At 42.2% G+C, this 20,903-nt stretch overlaps 1 protein-coding gene across 2 annotated transcripts; it reads left to right on the top strand.

The window, feature by feature from the left end:
• The first annotated feature begins 743 nt into the window (after positions 1-743).
• Positions 744-19,867, top strand: AFG2B (AFG2 AAA ATPase homolog B). Of its 2 annotated transcripts, XM_060755317.2 has the most exons (9): positions 745-881; positions 4,753-5,859; positions 8,163-8,348; positions 9,602-9,757; positions 11,042-11,251; positions 14,106-14,333; positions 16,964-17,098; positions 18,807-18,932; positions 19,034-19,867. In XM_060755317.2, the coding sequence occupies exons 2-9, from the start codon at positions 4,786-4,788 to the stop codon at positions 19,178-19,180; spliced, it is 2,262 nt and encodes a 753-aa protein (XP_060611300.2). In that variant the 5' UTR covers positions 745-881; positions 4,753-4,785; the 3' UTR covers positions 19,181-19,867. The 2 variants fall into 2 exon arrangements, with proteins under 2 accessions (XP_067327495.1, XP_060611300.2); XM_067471394.1 differs by lacking the exon at positions 16,964-17,098 and having other exon boundaries at positions 744-881.
• Positions 19,868-20,903: the final 1,036 nt, after the last annotated feature.

Here is a 20,903-nt window from a genome sequence, read left to right as displayed (position 1 = left end):
TTCAATATGTGCAAATGTGAACACTGGTGGAGCCTGGGGAAAATAGACCTTGACTTTTGGGAGTTGTAGTTGCTGGGATTTATAGTTCACTACAATCAAAGAATATTCTGAACTCCACCAACGAGAGAATTGGTTCAGACTTCCAACATGGAATCCCCATGACCATCAGAAAATACTGTGTTTTCTGATGGTATTTGGCGACCCGTCTGACACCCCTTCACGACCCCCTCAGGGGTCCCGACCCCCAGGTTGAGAAACACTGCCATAGCATCAAACCATTGCAATTAAAGTTGAGTCAGTCTGTGTTACTTCTACAGTGCAGAGCTATCCTTGCTGTGGTTTCTACAATCTTATAATTTTGGGTTTTAGGGGTGTTTATAAAAGTATGGCTATGAGATGCACTCTGCACATGTTTGGAATCAGTGGCTATGGGCATGCAAAGCTGCCTTAATGTATAGCCACTGGTCTCTTTTGTGTGAGTGTTGAGAACACATCACAGCTCAAAAACACAGCAGAGAGAAGCATAACATTGACACTCATTGCAGCCCTTGCCAAGCTTCCCCACCTTCACTTTCTGAAACATTAGCCCGCCCACTTCAGGATGCTATCCAATCAGCAGCCTCTTCCTCCTCCATTATGTCCCACCTCCTCTCTCTGAGCGAGCCTACGGTTGCACTCTTTCCGCCCACTTCTGATTGGATCAACCCGAACAGTTCATTGATTGACAAGCCTCCTAGCCAATTAAACACCTTGCTTTTTAGAAACACACTGCTCTGTTGGAAAAGGAGCACGTTTGCATCCTTTTTCCTGCTTCCAAAGGGAAATGCACACCTGACATTCAGCAAAGCCTTGATGTGTTTCAACTACCCTTCTCATCTCAGGTGAGTCTGGGACTACATCCAATAATAACTATAAGTATATGAAGGCCAAGCAAATAAAGTTATATAGAAGAAGAAAGGGAGACTCAAATGATCAAGGGTCTGGAGAACAAGCCCTATGAGGAGCGGCTTAAGGAGCTGGGCATGTTTAGCCTGAAGAAGAGAAGGTGGAGAGGAGATGTGATAGTATTTATTTATTTATTTATTAATGCACTTGTATACCGCTAATATCTCAGCCTAAATCGGTGACTCATTGCGGTTTACAACATTTAAAAAACAATATTCAGTTAAAAGCATAAAACACATATACAGTACAAATTATTGGGCCACCAATAACAATCCTATGCATCTCATAACTGGAATCGTAATCCAAAATTCATCGTCCGTGTATAACCAATCCTTAGTCATCACAATTCGTTACAACGGATTAACCGAATGCTTGTTTAAACATCCATGTCTTCAATCTTTTCCGAAACACCATCAGCGAAGGGGCTGATCGTACCTCTATGGGGAGGGTGTTCCAAAGCCGGGGGGCCACCACAGAAAAGGCCCTATCTCTCGTCCCCGCCAGCCGAGCTTGAGAAGCAGGCGGGATCGAGAGCAGGGTCTCCCCGGAAGATCTCAAACTCCTGGTGGGTTCATAGGCAGAGATGCAGTCAGATAGGTAGCTTGGGCCGGAACCGTTTAGGGCTTTAAAGGCCAACGCCAGCACTTTGAATTCAGCCCGGTAGCAGATCGGTAGCCAGTGGAGTTGGCGCAACAGGGGGGTTGTATGCTCCCTGCGCTCCGCTCCTGTTAAAATCATGGCTGCCGAGCGTTGGACTAGTTGGAGCTTCCGAGTTGTCTTCAAAGGCAACCCCACGTAGAGAGCGTTGCAGTAGTCTAAACGGGATGTAACCAGAGCGTGGACTACCGTGGCCAAGTCAGACTTCCCAAGGTATGGGCGCAGCTGGCGCACAAGCTTTAGCTGTGCAAATGCTCCCCTGGTCACCGCCGAAACCTGGGGTTCCAGGCTCAGCGATGAGTCCAGGATCACACCCAAGCTGCGAACCTGCATCTTCAGGGGGAGTGTGGCCCCATCCAACACAGGCTGTAACCCTATGCCCTGTTCGGCCTTGCGACTGACCAGGAGTACCTCTGTCTTGTCTGGATTCAATTTCAATTTGTTCACCCTCATCCAGACCGTCACAGCGGCCAGGCACCGGTTCAGGACCTGGACAGCCTCCTTAGTAGCAGGTGGAAAGGAGTGACAGAGTTGGACATCATCCGCGTACAGATGACACCGTACCCCGAAACTCCGGATGATCTCCCCCAGCGGCTTCATGTAGATGTTAAACAACATGGGAGACAATATTGAGCCCTGAGGAACCCCACAAGACAATGGTTGTGGGGTTGAACAGGTGTCCCCCAACAACACCTTCTGAGATCGACCCTCCAGGAATGACCGGAGCCACTGCAAAACAGTACCTCCAAGACCCATCCCTGCGAGGCGTCCCAGAAGGATACCGTGGTCGACGGTATCGAAGGCCGCTGAGAGGTCGAGCAGCACCAACAGGGACACACTCCCCCTGTCGAGCTCCCGGCGCAGATCATCCACTAAGGCGACCAAGGCTGTCTCGGTACCATGTCCCGGCCTAAAGCCAGACTGTGCCGGGTCTAGATAATCCGTGTCTACCAAGAATACCTGGAGTTGTATAGTCATGTATAAATAGTCATGTATAAATATATGAGTGGGAGTCACAGGGAGGAGGGAGCAGATCAGGGGTCTGGAGAACAAGCCCCATGAGGAGCGGCTTAAGGAGCTGGGCATGTTTAGCCTGAAGAAGAGAAGGCTGAGAGGAGATATGATAGCCATGTATAAATATGTGAGTGGGAGTCACAGGGAGGAGGGAGCAGATCAGGGGTCTGGAGAACAAGCCCTATGAGGAGCGGCTTAAGGAGATGGGCATGTTTAGCCTGAAGAAGAGAAGGCTGAGAGGAGATATGATAGCCATGTATAAATTTGTGAGTGGGAGTCACAGGGAGGAGGGAGCAAATCAGGGGTCTGGAGAACAAGCCCTATGAGGAGCGGCTTAAGGAGATGGGCATGTTTAGCCTGAAGAAGAGAAGGCTGAGAGGAAATATGATAGCCATGTATAAATATGTGAGTGGGAGTCACAGGGAGGAGGGAGCAAATCAGGGGTCTGGAGAACAAGCCCTATGAGGAGCGGCTTAAGGAGATGGGCATGTTTAGCCTGAAGAAGAGAAGGCTGTGAGGAGATATGATAGCCATGTATAGATATGTGAGAGGAAGCCACAGGGAGGAGGGAGCAAGCTTGTTCTCTGCTTCCTTGGAGACTAGGACGCAATGGAGCAATGGCTTCAAACTACAAGAGAGGAGATTCCATCTGAACGGAAGAACTTCCTGACTGTGAGAGCCATTCGGCAGTGGAACTCTCTGCCCTGGAGTGTGGTGGAGGTTCCTTCTTTGGAAGATTTTGTCATTTGGGAGTTGTAGCTGCTGAGATTTATAGTTCACCTACAATCAAAGAGCATCCTAAACTCCACCAATGATGGAATTGAACCAAATTTGGCACACAGAACTCCCATGACCAACAGAAAATACTGGAAGGGTTTGGTGGGCATTGACCTTGAGTTTTGGAGTTGTAGTTCACCTACATCTAGAGATCACTGTGGACTCAAACAATGATGGATCTGGACCAAACTTGACACCGATACTCCATATCGGTCCTTGCTCTGGTTACATCCTGCCTAGATTACTGCAACGCTCTCTACGTGGGGTTGCCTTTGAAGACGGCTCGGAAGCTCCAACTAGTCCAACGCTTGGCAGCCATGATTTTAACAGGAGCGGAGCGCAGGGAGCATACAACCTCCCTGTTGCGCCAACTCCACTGGCTACCGATTTGCTACCGGGCTCAATTCAAAGTGCTGGCGTTGGCCTTTAAAGCCCTAAATGTTTCCGGCCCAAGCTACCTATCCGACCGCATCTCTGCCTATGAACCCACCAGGACTTTGAGATCTTCCGGGGAGGCCCTGCTCTCGATCCCGCCTGCTTCTCAAGCACGGCTGGCGGGGACGAGAGATAGGGCCTTCTCGGTGGTGGCTCCCCAGCTGTGGAACGCCCTTCCCACAGACATTAGATTAGCACCATCTCTAATGGTATTCTGCACAAAAGTAAAGACCTGGTTATTTGTGCAGGTGTTCGAATAATTAGTGCAATGAATGGTAATGACATAGGAATGGAACAATGGATGACGAATCTGGATCATGTTTTTTAGTGATGAGATGCTAGTGAATGGTTATTATAGTAATTGTGTACTAATTGTGTATTAGATTAGGTTGTTAACTGTTTTTTATAATGGTGCATTGAATTTTGCTGTTTCTTGTGTGTTGTGAACCGCTGTGAGTCGCCTCTGGGCTGAGAACAGCAGTATAGAAGTAAAGTAAATAAATAAATAAATATGCACAAATGTGAACACTAGTGGAGTTTGGGAAAAAATAGACCTTGACATATGGGAGCTGTAGTTGCTGGGATTTATAGTTCACCTACAATCAAAGTGCATTCTGAACCCCACCAGTGATAAAATTGTGCCAAACTTCCCACACAGAACCCCTATGACCAACAGAAATTACTGTGTTTTCTAATGGTCTTTGGCGACCCCTTTAATACACCCTCGTGACCCCCAGGTTGAGAAACCCTGTCCTAATGTTTTATTAGCCTTGAATACTTCTAACAGGAAACCTTTGAACACGGAGATAAAACTTCATTCTTTCCTTCCCTATACATTTCTTCTCTTCTCCCAGTTTACCTGCAGATGCCATTGCCAAGTTAACCACATATTTCTTTCTTCTTGCTTTGTTTTAAACTTTTCAGGGCAATACCCACTTTTGTGATTTGTATCCGAGGATGTCTCTACTAAAGCTGCTTCCCCAAGATCCCAAAGATGAAGGCACTCAGAGATGCAGACTGGGACCGGCTGCTTTTTCTGCCTTGGCTGCCAAGCTGGGAACTCCAGTTAGGATCCCCTTGCCTGATGGTTGTTGCTTGTGTACCGCTTGGCCCAGGCATGATTTGGCCGACGGCTACATACAGCTTGACCTGAAATGCAGAACCCGGGGCCTGAAGGAGAGCCAGATGCACCACCTCACAATGAGCGTCAAGGACTTGAAGTTACTGGAATGTCATAGACTAAAAAGAGTGACAGTCAAAGTCGTTTTCAAAAACAGCTCTCTGAAAAAATCCACTCCAGAAACCATGATGCAGGAGGTAGTCAAAGACTTGCTGAGAAATACTTATGTTACCCTTCATCATGTGGTTACATTTGCCCCAATTTTGGGCAATCCAGTGGAATACATTGAAATATTGTCTACGGACCCTGATACTCAAGAGGGAGCTGGTTTAGTAACCCCCAAAACCAACATAACCATTAAAGAGATGGTCACACTAGACTGGTATAACCATTTGATGGAGGATAGTGCCAAAATCCAGGTGGCGGGAATGGATGATGCCAGCAGTTCCTTAAAAGAGATGATTGATCTGCCGTTGCGCTTTCCAAAAACCTTCCAGAAACTGGGTCTTTCTGTCCCCAAAGGCATCCTCCTGGTTGGACCTCCCGGGGTGGGCAAAACCCTTTTGGTGAAAGCAGTCACCAAGGAGGTTGGGGCTTGCCTGCTTTGCATCAATGGCCCTGTAATCTATGGCTCAAGGCCTGGTGAAAGCGAAGAGAATCTGCGGCACGTGTTTGAAGAAGCGAGAGACTTGTCCGCTGAAGGACCAACCGTTCTTTTTATTGACGAGATTGATTCCTTGTGTCCTAAACGTGGAAGTTCAAGCAACGCCCCTGAAAATCGTCTGGTAGCTCAGATGTTAACTCTTATCGATGGCATTGGTGGAGAAAATGACATGGTGATCGTCGCCGCAACAAATAGGCCCGATGCCCTCGATCCTGCCCTCCGGAGGCCTGGCAGATTTGACCGCGAGGTGATTATAATTAATTAATCTATATAAATAAAAATATAGATTAATGTAATGTTCGTTTGTGGGATTAACAGAACTCCAAAACCACTGGACAAATTGATACCAAATTAGGACACAAGACACCTAACAATCCAATATATGTCCTTCACTCAAAAAAATTGATTTTGTCGTTTGGGAGTTGTAGTTGCTGGGATTTGTAGTTCACCTACAATCACAGAGCATTCTGAACCTCACCAACAATAGAATTGGGCCAAACCTCCCACACGAAACCCCCATGTGGGCCACAGCAACACGTGGCAGGGGACGGCTAGTCTAAATAAATAAAAATGTAATGTTCGTTTGTGGGATTCACAGAACTCAAAAACCACAGGACATCTAAGGCAAGCATCCTCAGAGGATGCTTGCCATAGATGCAGGCGAAACGTCAGGAGAGAATGCCTCTAGACCATGGCCATATAGCCCGAAAAAGCCTACAACAACCCAAAAATGTAATGTTCATTTGTGGGATTAACACAACTAAAAAACGACTGGACGAACTGACACCAAATTTGGACACAATACACCTATCAAGCCAATGAGTGTCCATCACTCATACAAACACGGAAAAATAAGAGACTTAAAAAGCCAAAAAGCAAAAAATACATTATAACGCATGCTCAAAATCACACATATACACAAACACACATACACAAATATCTACACACATACATATATGCATATACACACACACAAAACACATATACACAGAAAGGGGGAAGGAAGGAAGGAAGGAAGGAAGGAAGGAAGGAAGGAAGGAAGGAAGGAAGGAAGGAAGGAAGGAGGGAGGGAAAGAAGGATAGAAGGAAAGAAAGAAAGGTGGAGAAGGAAGGAGAGAAGGAAATAAAAAAGTGAAAGAAGAAAGGAAAGAGAGAGGGAAGGAAAGAGAAGGGACGAAAGTGAGAAAAAGGGAGGGAAGGAAGGAAAGAAAGAGAGAAGGAAGGATACAACCAAATAGCAAAGGAAGGGAGGAAAGAAACAGGTAGAGAAGGAAGAAAGATGAAGGGAAAGAGAGAAGGAAATTAGAAAGGGAAGGAAGGAAGGAGAGAAAGAGAGAGGGAAGATTGGCCACAGCAACACATGACAGGGCAGGCAGTCTATATAAATAAAAATGTAATGTTCGTTTGTGGGATTAACATAACTCAAAAACCGCTGGACAAATTGCCGCCAAATTTGGCGACAAGACACCTACTAACCCAAGGAGTGACCATCACTAAAAAAAAATGATTTTGTCATTTGGAAGTTGTAGTTGCTGGGATTTATAGTTCACGTACAATCAAAGAGCATTCTGTACTCCACCAATGATGGAACTGAACCAAACATGACACACAGGACTCCCATGACCAACAAAAACACTTGAAGGGTTTGGTGGGCATTGACCTTGAGTTTGGGAGTTGTAGTTCACCTATATCTAGAGAGCACTGTGGACTAAAATAATGATGAATCTAGATCAAACTTAGCATGAATATTCCATATGCCCAAATATGAACACAGATGGAGTTTGGGGGAAATAGACCTTGATATTTGGGAATGGTCGTTACTGGGATTTATAGTTCACCTACAATCAAAGAGCATTCTGAACCACACCAACAATGGAATTGGGACAAACTTCCCACACAGAACCCCCATGATCAACAGAAAATACTTAAGGCCATCCAGTCTAATTCCCTTCACCAGGGTAAAAAAACATAATCAAAGCCCTCCTGACAAAGGGCCTTCCAGCCATAGATATATATAGACATATGTGATTCACACACAGAGATATATTATCACAGATTTGAAAGGGACCTCTAAAGAAGGACAATTATATGTTGCCTGTTCCAGAGTAGGCAAACCAGACAATCTCCACATCAACACTGACAAAGAAACAGCAAGAAATATTATTTACCCACAAAAATAAAGAAATAACATATATTAGAAACCAACACTTTCTCATTAATTTTCCAGATCATCAGACTGGGCCACACAACGCGTGGCAGGGGACGGCTAGTACTAGTATAGGTTGATAAATACTACGCTTCACGTTTTCTCCATCATGGCTCACACTTTCAGGTTTTTTTTACACTCTGATACTAAATTAGAAAGCTTTAGGGGAGACTGATGACCTTCAGGGCGATGAATGAGCATGCATCTAAATCATATAATTATAATAAAGCAGTAAATGTCAATAAATTAAATGGGGAGATCAGAGTCTATTCAAACCCAACATACAAACTTGCAGGTGTGTGGAAAGACACCCAGAAATTTTCATTCTTTTGATGTTGGCTTAGGTTATCATTGGGACTCCGACCCTGAAACAAAGGAAGTCAATTCTGCAGCTGATTACCGAAAGCATGCCGGTCTCAAATGATGTTAACTTGCTTGAACTTGCAGAAATAACTACTGGTTATGTCGGAGCTGACCTGACAGCACTTTGCAGAGAGGCTGCGATGCAGGCTGTGATTCGGGATTGTTCAGTAAGAATCCACGTTGAAGTATGAGATCTAACTGTCTATACTTTTCCATCAAGATTGTGATTCCTGGGGATTAGTTTCTGTTGTTCATTCGCTCAGTCATTTCCGACTTTTCATGACCTCCTGGATCAGCCCACACCAGAGCTCCCTGTCAGCCGTCACCTCCCCCAGCTCTTTCAGAGTCAAGCCAGTCACTTCAAGGATGCCATCCATCCATCTTGCCCTTGGTTGTCCCCTCTTCCTTTTTCCTTCCATTTTCCCCAGCATCATTGTCTTCTCTAAGCTTTCCTGTCTTTTCATGATGTGGCCAAAGTACTTCATCTTGGCTTCTACTATCCTTCCCTACCTGCGTGACCGCATCTCTGTATGCGAACCCACACGATCCCTCCGATCATCCGGGAAGGCCCTGCTCTCAATCCCACCAGCATCGCAGGCGCGGTTGGTGGGGACGAGAGAGAGGGCCTTTTTGGTGGTAGCCCCTCGACTCTGGAATTCACTCCCTAAAGACATCAGACAGGCCCCAACCTTGGCAGTCTTTAGGAGGAGCTTGAATACGTGGTTGTTCCAGTGTGCCTTCCCGGAATAATGATCCCATAGCACTTTGTCCTCTAAAGCACTGTACACTTTTTAGATCTGCTCGTATGCCCTTCCACAAACGCCACTATCACCTTTCCTCCATGTCCCAGCATTATTTCCATTTTAACTTTACATTTGGCCTTCCCACTGTTTTTAATTGCGTGTTGTCTTATTGATAATGTTGTATATTTTATTGTCTATGTTTTATTTTAATTGCTTGTACTGTTGTTGTTTTGCTTGTATTGTTGTATTCGGGCTCGGCCTCATGTAAACCACATTTAGTCCCTTGGGGAGATGGTAGCGGGGTACAAATAAAGTGTTATTATTATTGTTATTATTATTATTATTCCCTCCAATGAGCAGCCGGGCTTTATTTCCTGGAGAATGGACTGGTTGGATCTTCTCACGGTCCAAGGCACTCTCAGAACTTTCCTCCAGCACCACAATTCAAAAGCATCTCTCTTCCTTTGCTTAGCCTTCCCTATGGTCCAGCTCTCACATCCATAGGTGACTATAGGGAATACAATTGCTTTAATTGATACGTTATTCCAACCAGTCATCCCAGAACACTCTAGAGGTGTCCACACTAGCGTGATCTAATTTTTTTATGAATTAATGATTTCAAGAGTTTTAGCATTAAAAGCAAGCACAACTTTTCTATTTTATATGTATTTCTTCAGGATTCAGTTAACACAATTCATATGTCCGACTTCTATGAAGCTTTGAAAAAGATTCAGCCATCCTCTTTCCGAAGCGGAATTGGGCTGATGGACTTCAAACCTGTCACCTGGGATCAGATTGGTGGTCTTGAGGATGTGAAATTAAAATTAAAACAGGTAGAACTCTCCAGAAAATCTTAAATGTTCAATTATTATTTCACTTACTTTTTTGTAGTTCTTCTTCCAAAGTGTTCAGAAATAATACCTTAATGCATGAGCTCCATAAAACAGGATAACCTGTGTGATTGTACTGCAGTCCAGGTGACCATATAAGCCATGCTTTAGGTAGTCCTAATTAAGTTCTGGTAAGCTTCTAATTCACATTCTCCTTCTTTGCGCGTGATAGGGGAAGTATGAAAGCAACTGATTTCATATTATATTGAACAAATCAGTAATGCTTTGTTTCTGAAGCTAGAGAAGTGTGGTTGATTTCAACAAAAGTGGGCCAAGAAATCAGGATCAGAAACTATAGTTTGATCCTGGCTTATTTTAACTACTGTATATACTCGAATATAAGCCTAGTTTTTCAGCCCCTTTTTTAGGCTGAAAAAGCTCCCGTCGGCTTATACTCGAGTCAAGGTTATTTATTATTTTACTCTGTTATTAGTATTATTTTTATTTCATGTATTATTTTACTCTCTTTATTATTATTATTACATTTACAGTATTTTACCCTATTATTATTATTACAGTTATTATTTTACACTATTTATGATTATTATTACATTTATTATTTCACTTTATTATTATTGCATGTATTATTTTACTCTATTATTACATTTATTATTCTACTCTATTATTACTGTTATTATTGCATTTCCATTATTTTTCTTTATTATTATTATTATTACATTTATTATTTTACACTATTTATGATTATTATTACATTCATTATTTTACTTTATTATTATTGCATTTATTCTACTCTATTATTACTGTTATTATTGCATTTCCATTATTTTACTTTATTATTATTATTATTATATTTATTATTTTACTCTCTTTATTATTGTTGGAAGGATATGTAATTACATTTACATTGAAGATATGTAATGATTTAATCAGAGTTGGGCAGTCTTAACTCAAATTACAGTTTTATGTAAATATTTTAAAAAAATTCACCTCCTGGTGCCTCAATTAATGTCATTTTATTGGTATCTATTTTTATTTTGAAATTTACCTGTAGTGGCTGCATTTCCCACCCTTGGCTTATACTCGAGTCAATATGTTTTCCCAGTTTTTTGTAGTAAAATTAGGTGCCTCAGCTTATATTCGGGTCGGCTTATACTCGAGTATATACGGTAATTAAAGTACACAATGGTTGGTTCTAAAGTGAAAATCAAAAATATGTGTGTCTGTAATTGACTGTGCACTCAATTCTTTTTCTTTGTATATTTACAGAGCATTGAATGGCCTATCAAATTTCCCGAGGCTTTTGTTAGGATGGGACTGCCCCGTCCAAAGGGTATCCTTTTGTACGGACCATCAGGTTGTGCCAAAACGACACTTGTGAAAGCAGCGGCCACAAGCTGTCATTGTTCCTTTCTGTCTGTGAGTGGCGCAGACCTTTTCTCACCTTATGTCGGAGATTCAGAGAAGATTTTGTCTCAGGTTTGGTTTTGAACTTCATAATCCATAGCCATTGGGTAGAGAGGAGCACCTTAATCACTGTGCCAAATCATACTTAAGTCTCATTTGACCAATGAACCAATTCTTATTTCTTATCTTGATCTGTTTTCCAAGATGAAAACATAATTTCCATTGGTTTAGATGCAAAGGGTAAATGTGGTTTAACAAAGTTGAAGTTTTATCATTGTTTGGCTTTTTTGTTGTTTTTAGGCACTGAATGTTTACCTTTGTGTCTGTATATGCTGGAATCCGCACCGAGTCCCCTCGAGGAGATAGGGCAAAATACAAATATATTATTATTATTATTATTATTATTATTATTATTATTATTATTATTATTGGAGTCCCCAGTGGCACAATGGGTTAAACCGTTTAGCTTAGCTTAGACCCTTAGCTTAGCTTAGCTTAGCTTAGGCCCTTAGCTTAGCTAGGGTGGAATACAAATATTTTATTATTATTATTATTATTATTATTATTATTATTATTGGAGTCCCCAGTGGCACAATGGGTTAAACCGTTTAGCTTAGCTTAGACCCTTAGCTTAGCTTAGCTTAGCTTAGCTTAGGCCCTTAGCTTAGCTAGGGTGGAATACAAATATTTTATTATTATTATTATTATTATTATTATTATTATTATTATTGGAGTCCCCAGTGGCACAATGGGTTAAACCGTTTAGCTTAGCTTAGACCCTTAGCTTAGCTTAGCTTAGCTTAGCTTAGGCCCTTAGCTTAGCTAGGGTGGAATACAAATATTTTATTATTATTATTATTATTATTATTATTATTATTATTATTGGAGTCCCCAGTGGCACAATGGGTTAAACCGTTTAGCTTAGCTTAGACCCTTAGCTTAGCTTAGCTTAGCTTAGGCCCTTAGCTTAGCTAGGGTGGAATACAAATATTATTATTATTATTATTATTATTATTATTATTATTATTATTGGAGCACCCAGTGGCACAATGGGTTAAACCATTTAGCTTAGCTTAGGCCCTTAGCTTAGCTTAGCTTAGCTTAGTTTAGGCCCTTAGTTTAGTTAGGGTGGAATACAAATATATTATTATTATTATTATTATTATTATTATTATTATTATTGGAGCACCCAGTGGCACAATGGGTTAAACCGCTTAGCTTAGCTTAGGCCCTTAGCTTAGCTTAGCTTAGCTAGGGTGGAATACAAATATATTATTATTATTATTATTATTATTATTATTATTGGAGTCCCCAGTGGCACAATGGGTTAAACCGTTTAGCTTAGCTTAGACCCTTAGCTTAGCTTAGCTTAGCTTAGGCCCTTAGCTTAGCTAGGGTGGAATACAAATATTATTATTATTATTATTATTATTATTATTGGAGCACCCAGTGGCACAATGGGTTAAACCATTTAGCTTAGCTTAGGCCCTTAGCTTAGCTTAGCTTAGCTAGGGTGGAATACAAATATTTTATTATTATTATTATTATTATTATTGGAGTCCCCAGTGGCACAATGGGTTAAACCGTTTAGCTTAGCTTAGACCCTTAGCTTAGCTTAGCTTAGCTTAGGCCCTTAGCTTAGCTAGGGTGGAATACAAATATTATTATTATTATTATTATTATTATTATTATTGGAGCACCCAGTGGCACAATGGGTTAAACCATTTAGCTTAGCTTAGGCCCTTAGCTTAGCTTAGCTTAGCTTAGTTTAGGCCCTTAGTTTAGTTAGGGTGGAATACAAATATATTATTATTATTATTATTATTATTATTATTATTATTATTATTATTGGAGCACCCAGTGGCACAATGGGTTAAACCGCTTAGCTTAGCTTAGGCCCTTAGCTTAGCTTAGCTTAGCTAGGGTGGAATACAAATATATTATTATTATTATTATTATTATTATTATTATTATGGGAGCCCCCAGTGGCACAATAGGTTAAACCGTTTAGTTTAGCTTAGGCCCTTAGCTTAGCTTAGCTTAGTTTAGGCCCTTAACTTGCTCCAGCGCCCCGACAAGGCGGTGATCCTTTGCTGGAGGAAATACAAATATGTTATCATTATTATTGTTAGGAGCCCCCAGTGGCGCAGTGGGTTAAACCCCTGTGCCAGCAGGACTGAAGACCGACAGGTCTCAGATTCAAATCCGGGGAGAGGCGGATGAGCTCCCTCTATCAGCTCCAGCTCCTCATGCGGGGACATGAGAAAAGCCTCCCACAAAGATGATAAAAACATCAAATCATCCGGGCGTCCCCTGGGCAACGTCCTTTGCAGACTGCCAATTCTCTCACACCAGAAGCGATTTGCAGTTTCTCAGGTCGCTCCTGACACGGCAAAAAAAAAATTGTTGTGGAGATGAGCACTAACTCTAGAGTCAGACATGACTAGAATTAACGTCAGGGTAAAGCCTTTACCTTATTATTGTGATAGCATCACAATATGCTACTCCTCCATACCTACTGACACAAAGAGGGGAGTGGATGTGGTGCATGTTCAAAGGGACTATTATGTACAATTCAATGTCCATATAATTATTCTGAAACTTTGATTTTTGAAAACTACAGCTATGTGTCAGTGTCATAATATTAATTGTGGCATGATAAATTAAACTAACTTGCAATTTGGTGCTAATTCAATTTATTAGAGTATTTTCAAGCTTCTCTGTGCATTATTTTTTTTTTTTGGAGTTGAAGAGTTGATCTGTCATGCAGGTAAAATGTGGCTTCTATAAGTGCAAAGAATAGTGTTCATCTAAGTTTAGAAAATTATGTTGGCACAGGTCAAAACGTATACAAGCACCTTTATTTATATTCACCTTTGCATTTAGTGTGTATGAAAGTGTTCTCTCCATTTTTCTCTTTCTCAAGGTATTTCGACAAGCAAGAGCAAATACACCAGCAATAGTATTCCTGGATGAAATTGATGCCATATTGGGATCCCGATCAGTCGGTAAAACTGACCACGAGGTTCAGGAAAGAGTTCTTTCTGTCCTTCTCAATGAAATGGATGGTGTTGGCCTGAAATTAACTGAGAGAAGAGGGTATAAAGCAGAGTTGGAAGGTGGCAGCAGTGAACAAATTGAAAATGAAAAAGAGGTATTTATTCCCAGGACAAGGTCGAAGTACTGCTGTTCAATGTATTGTTGAAGGCTTTCATGGCTGGAATCACTGGGTTGTTGTAGGTTTTTTTCGGGCTATATGGCCATGTTTAGAGGCATTCTCTCCTGACATTGCGCCTGCATCTATGGCAAGCATCCTCAGAGGTAGTGAGGTCTGGCTACCAGTATTAAAAAACTCTAAAATTGCAACAGCACAACAACAGAGAGGAAACAAACAAGGACATCTAATCACCTCTCAACAAAAGTTTGCTCCAGGCACTGTCAGGCCATTATATGCTAATCAAGGTGATCAGTTGAAACATTCATACCTAGCTCCAGCAGACAAGAGTCCTTTGTCTCACCCTGGTCATTCCACAGATATATAAACCCTTTTTCCTAGTTCCAACAGACCTCTGTACCTCCGAGGATGCTTCCCATAGATGCAGGCAAAACGTCAGGAGAGAATGCCTCTAGACCAGGGGTCCTCAAACAGGCCCGGGGGCTGAATGCGGCCCTCCAAGGTCATTTACCCGGCCCTCCCTCAGGGTCAACCTAAGTCTGAAACTACTTGAAAGCACACAACAACAACAACAACAATCCTATCTCATCAGCCAAAAGTAGGCCCACACTTTCCATTGAAATAGTAATAAGTTTATATTTGTTAAAATTGTTCTTCATTTTAATTATTCTATTGTTTTTAAGCATTTTTTGCACTACAAATAAGATATGTGCAGTGTGCATAGGAATTCATTCATGTTTTTTTTTTTCAAATTATAATCCGGCCCTCCAACAGTTTGAGGGATTGTGACCTGGCCCTCTGTTTAAAACGTTTGAGAACCTCTGCTCTAGACCATGGCCATAGACCTACAACAACCCAGTAGTGAGGTCTGTTGGAACTAGGAAAAAGGTTTTATATATCTGTGGAATGACCAGGGTGGGACAAAGGACTCTTGTCTGCTGGAGCTAGGTGTGAATGTTTCAACTGACCACCTTGATTAGCATTTGATTGCCTGGCAATGCCTGGAGCAATCTTTTGTTGAGAGGTGATTAGATGTCCTTGTTTGTTTCCTCTCTGTTGTTGTGCTGTTGTAATTTTAGAGTTTTTAATACTGGTAGCCAGATTTTGTTCATTTTCATGGTTTCCTCCTTTCTGTTGAAATTGTCCTCATGCTTGTGGATTTCGATGGCTTCTCTGTGTAGGCTGACATGGTGGTTGTGAGAGTGGTCCAGCATTTCTGTGTTCTCAAATCATATGCTGTGTCCAGGTTGGTTCATCAGGTGCTCTGCTATGGCAGATTTCTCTGGTTGAAGTAGTCTGCAGTGTCTTTCATGTTCCTTGATGCGTGTCTGGGCAATGCTGCTGCATTTGGTGGTCCCTATGTAGACTTGTCCACAGCTGCATGGTACACGGTAGACTCCTGCAGAAGTGAGAGGATCCCTCTTGTCCTTTGCTGAATGTAACATTGGTTGGATTTTCTTGGTGAGTCTGTAGATAGTTTGTATGTTGTGTTTCCTCATCAGCTTCCCAATGCAGTCTACAGACCCACCAAGAAAATCCAACAAATGCTGCGTTCAGCAAAGGACAAGAGGGCACCACAATTCAAGAGAGATATTGACAAGCTGGAATGTGTCCAGAGGAGGGCGACTAAAATGATCAAGGGTCTGGAGAACAAGCCCTATGAGGAGCGGCTTAAGGAGCTGGGCATGTTTAACCGGAAGAAGAGAAGGCTGAGAGGAGATATGATAGCCATGTATAAATATGTGAGAGGAAGCCACAGGGAGGGGGGAGCAAACTTGTTTTCTGCTTCCTTGGAGACTAGGACACGGAGCAATGGCTTCAAACTACAAGAAAGAAGATTCCATCTGAACATGAGGAAGAACTTCCTGACTGTGACAGCCATTCAGCAGTGGAACTCTCTGCCCTGGAGTGTGGTGGAGGCTCCTTCTTTGGAAGCTTTTAAACAGAGGCTGGATGGCCATCTGTCAGGGGTGATTTGAATGCAATATTCCTGCTTCTTGGCAGAATGGGGTTGGACTGGATGGCCCATGAGGTCTCTTCCAACTCTTTGATTCTATGAATCTATGAGACACGATGGCCGTGTGTAAATATGTGAGGAGAAGTCAGTCATAGGGAGGAAGGAGCAAGCTTGTTTTCTGCTGCCCTGGAGACTAGGAAGTGGAACAATGGCTTCAAATTACAGGAAAGGACATTCCACCTCAACGTTAGGAAGAGCTTCCTAGTTGTGAGAGCTGTTTACCAGTGGAACTCTTTGCCGCAGAGTGTGGTGAAGGCTCCTTCTTTGGAGGCTTGTAAACAAAAGCTGAATGGCCATCTGTCAGGGATTCTTTGAGTACAGTTTTCCTGCTTCTTGGAAGGGCCTGGACTGGATGGCCCACAAGGTCTTTCCGGCTCTATGAGTCAATGAATCCAATGTATATTTTCCTTTCAATATAACCATGAAGTTTTACCTCTTTTAACAGCAATAGATTTTTTTTCTTTAATTCTTTTCTTAGTTGATGGATACACTGTAATAGCAAGTTATTCTGAGGCATTTGGGGGAAAGTAGGATATAAAATTTCCCCATTATTATTTAATGTTTTACTATTTATTTCTTTCCATTTTACTAGCTGGAATTTCAGGAGGTCTTTAATAAAGACGTCGTTGTCGTTGCTGCAACAAATAGACCAGACATGTTGGACGATGCCTTGTTGCGTCCTGGGCGGTTAGACAAGATCATCTATGTTCCACCACCTGATCAAAAGGTATAGAATAAATTCACAGGTGTATTGTCGAAGGCTTTCATGGCCGGAATCACTGGGTTGTTGTAGGTTTTTTTGGGCTACATGGCCATGTTCTAGAGGCATTCTCTCCTGACGTTTCACCTGCATCTATGGCAAGCATCCTCAGAAGTAGTGAGGTGACCTCACTACCTCTGAGGATGCTTTCCATAGATGCAGGCGAGTTTGGTCTTGATCAATCATTGGCGAGAGTCTCAGTGGTCTCAGGAAGTGAGTGAAGTTACTGCAGGTCCCATCATCCATCTCCAAATTCTTCCAAACTGCACCAGGATGTAGAGTGGGTCACGCGGGCTCTCTGTGTGAATTATGATCCTGATCCATCATTGTTGGCAGTTGTAATGGTCTCAAGAAGGGAATGCAGGTATTGCAAGTCCCATCGTCCATGGTGCACCCTCCTACAAACTGTATCAGGATGTAGAGTGTGTCATGGAGACTCAGTGTGCCAAGTTTGGTCTTTATCGGTAATTGGATGAGGGTTGCAGTGGTCTCAGGAATTGAGCGAAGGTACTGCAAGTCCCGTAATCCATGGTCCATCCCCGGCCAAACCACACCAGGGCATAAAATGAATCTTGAGAGGTCTATGTGCCAAGTTTGGTCTAGATCAGTGATTGGATGAAGGTCACAGCAGTCTCAGAAAGTGAGTGATGGTACTGCAAGTCCCATCATCCATGGTCCATCCTCCTCCAAACTGCAGTAGGATGTAGAGTGAGTGAAGGTACTGCAAATCCCTCAGGTCCTTTCCTTTCCCTTCTCATCCACTTGAGAATGTTAGAATGTTTTTTGTTGTTGTTTGTTTGTTTGTTTATTTTTTGTCGTGTCAGGAGCGACTTGAGAAACTGCAAGTTTCTTCTGGTGTGAGAGAATTGGCCGTCTGCAAGGACGTTGCCCAGGGGATGCCAGGATGTTTTGATCTTTTACCATCCTTGCGGGAGGCTTCTCTCATGTCCCCGCATGAGGAGCTGGAGCTGACAGAGGAAGCTCATCCGCACTCTCCCCAGATTCGAACCTGCAACCTGCGCAGAGGGGTTTAACCCTCTGTGCCACCAGGGGCTCCTGTTGAGGCTGGCCAATCAGAAACCATATGCAAATTTCCTTTCTCCTCTTAGCCACTTGAGAATCTTGGAATGTTGTGGCTGGCCAATCAGAGACCATATGCAAATAGTACCACAGTGGCAGCCAATCAGAAAGCTGTCACATACACCTCCTACTGCACATACATACATACAAACACAGACTTTTATTTTATATATAGAAGATATAGATATAGGTATATAGATGTATTAACAATCCAAATTAGCACTAACTGTGGTTTTTGAACCATGATTTGAAATACTCATTTTGCAAACTTTTCCAAACCATAGTTTACAGCCTGTTTTTACACACCGTGGAATAATGTGAGACAGCAGCCAATGGCCACATTCATATGTGATACTAACCCATGGAATGGACTTCAACAATGCTCCAAACTTTCTCATCCTCTCATGTAGTTGCAAGTACTTCAGCAGGATTGAGCTTCACAAAATCCTGGTTTCTATTGTTGAATGTTGAAACCAGAAACTCTGGTTAGTTTCAAAACAAACTGAGTACCAAATATGGATGATTTTGCAGGTCTTGGCCTTGTAAAGGATGCACAAACAGCATGACCATTTTCACATTTTGCATTCTGCAACAGGGAAGGCTTTCTGTTTTGAAAATCTGCACAGAAAAGATCCCAGTAGATCCGGATGTGTCCCTGGAGGATCTAGCAGCTCAAATGAACCTCTTCTCTGGAGCTGACATTGAAAATCTTTGTAAGGAGGTGAGGCCCTTCTTTATTGCATTTCAGTTTTCATTTAAGAAGTGTTTACATTACGTTAACAACACTGCTTCTTTTCTTCTCCCCCATTTTCCATTTATCAGGCTGCTCTATTAGCATTGCAAGAGAATAATGTTCAAGCAACAAGCGTGAAGCATCAGGATTTTGAAAAAGCATTGGAGGCTGTGAAACCATCGCTAACCCTCAGAGACATAGAATTTTATGAAAATTTGTTTAAAAACCGAGAATGAACTTTGTTAAACAGGAAGGAGGGAAATAAATTGATGTTGACGTAACCAAAGTCTGATAATGGAATGAAAAAAGAATGTGATATTTATTTCTTTAATCAATGTCTGTGTCACTTCTTCAGAATTGGACAAGGGAGCTAATATCTATCACAGCAATTTGAACCTTGATGGTTCATAGGGGAGAATCCGCAAAACGGATTCTCCCCTATAAACCATCAAGGTTGTTAAGATCTTCTGGAGGGGCCCTGCTCTCGGTCCCACCACCTTCGCAATCGCGTCTGGTGGGGACGAGGGACAGGGCCTTCTCGGTGGTGGCCCCTCGGCTCTGGAACTCTCTCCCATTGGAAATCAGATCTGCCCCTTCCCTCCTGACTTTCAGAAAGCTGGTAAAATCTTGGCTTTGGAATATAGAATTTGCAGTATGATGATTGAGTCAATAACTGCTGACCACACAGGTGGATGGTGATGAATTTGTGATTTTACTCTGACGACTGGCCTTTTGTAATTGTATGATTAGTATTTTAATATATTTTATGTATTAATGTATTATGATGTTGCTGTGTTATGTTTTTTATACTATTTGTGTATGAATCGTCTGCTGTGAACCGGCCTGAGTCCCTCTTCGGAGGTCGAGAAGACTGGGTTATAAAAGCTCTAAATAAATAAATAATAAATATAATTTTAAAACGACTGCAAAAGAACTGAATTTTCAGCTCTGAAATAGTGGGCAACCTGGCCTTCACTGGCAATCAGGCTGTCACATGAAAGATAATAAAGGTAAAGCTTTCCCCTTGACATTAAGTCTAGTCGTGTCCAACTCTCAGGGCTGGTACTGTGCCATCACACCCAGACGCTATAAAAATCAAGTAAGATGTGCTTCTCTCTTTGTCTGGGCAGACAGCGGGGGTCTTTCTTTAGAAGCTTGAGATTCCCTACTACAGGCTTGGAACAACAAAACAGAATATTTATTTCTCAAAGTCCTTGCAGACTTGGCACAGCTTGTTAGAGTTACAAACAAAACAGTCAATTGGTGAAACAATAGAGATGTTCTTTCTTTCCTTTAGTTACTGAGATAACTTTTCCCCCAAAAGGCAGAAGAAAATCCTGAGATCTTTTCACCCTAACCCTGAGCTGCTATGGTTTAGAAAAAAGCGGGTTTTTTCCCTATGTATAGCTCAAGGTTAGCTTTGGAGATGAAGTAATGCTCAATATATAACTCAATACCTATTCTATCTTTCTATCTCTATAGTACTCAATAGCTTTCTCCATCTAAATAACTCAATCTATAGCATCTCAATCTTCCTACCTAGTTCTCAATCACTAAATTTATCTTTCTATCTATTTCTCAATTGGGACCACCTTTACTGGTTCGTGCCAGAGTCTTTGCAGTTCGATCTTTAAATCCTCATATCGTGTCAGCTTTTCCAGTTGTTTCTCTTCAATCCTGCTTTCACTTGGGAATTGTAACATCGACAATCCATACTTTGTTTTCTAACACGATCGTGAGGTCAGGAGTATTGTGCTCCAAAACTCTTGTCTATCTGAATTCAGAAGTCCCAGAGTAGCTTGACATGTTCATTCTCTGTAACTTTTTCAGGCTTGTGATCCCACCAGTTCTTTGTCACAGGCAGATGGTGTTTGTGGCACAAGTTCCAATGAATCATCTGAGCAACGGTGTTGTGCCTCTGCTTGTAGTCTGTCTGCGTGATCTTGCAGCAGATGAGGA

The sequence above is a fragment of the Anolis sagrei genome, chromosome 9 (genome assembly GCF_037176765.1).
Source record: "Anolis sagrei isolate rAnoSag1 chromosome 9, rAnoSag1.mat, whole genome shotgun sequence".
NCBI classification, from domain to species: Eukaryota; Metazoa; Chordata; class Lepidosauria; order Squamata; family Dactyloidae; genus Anolis; species Anolis sagrei.
This window is presented reverse-complemented; position numbering and strand designations above follow the sequence as displayed.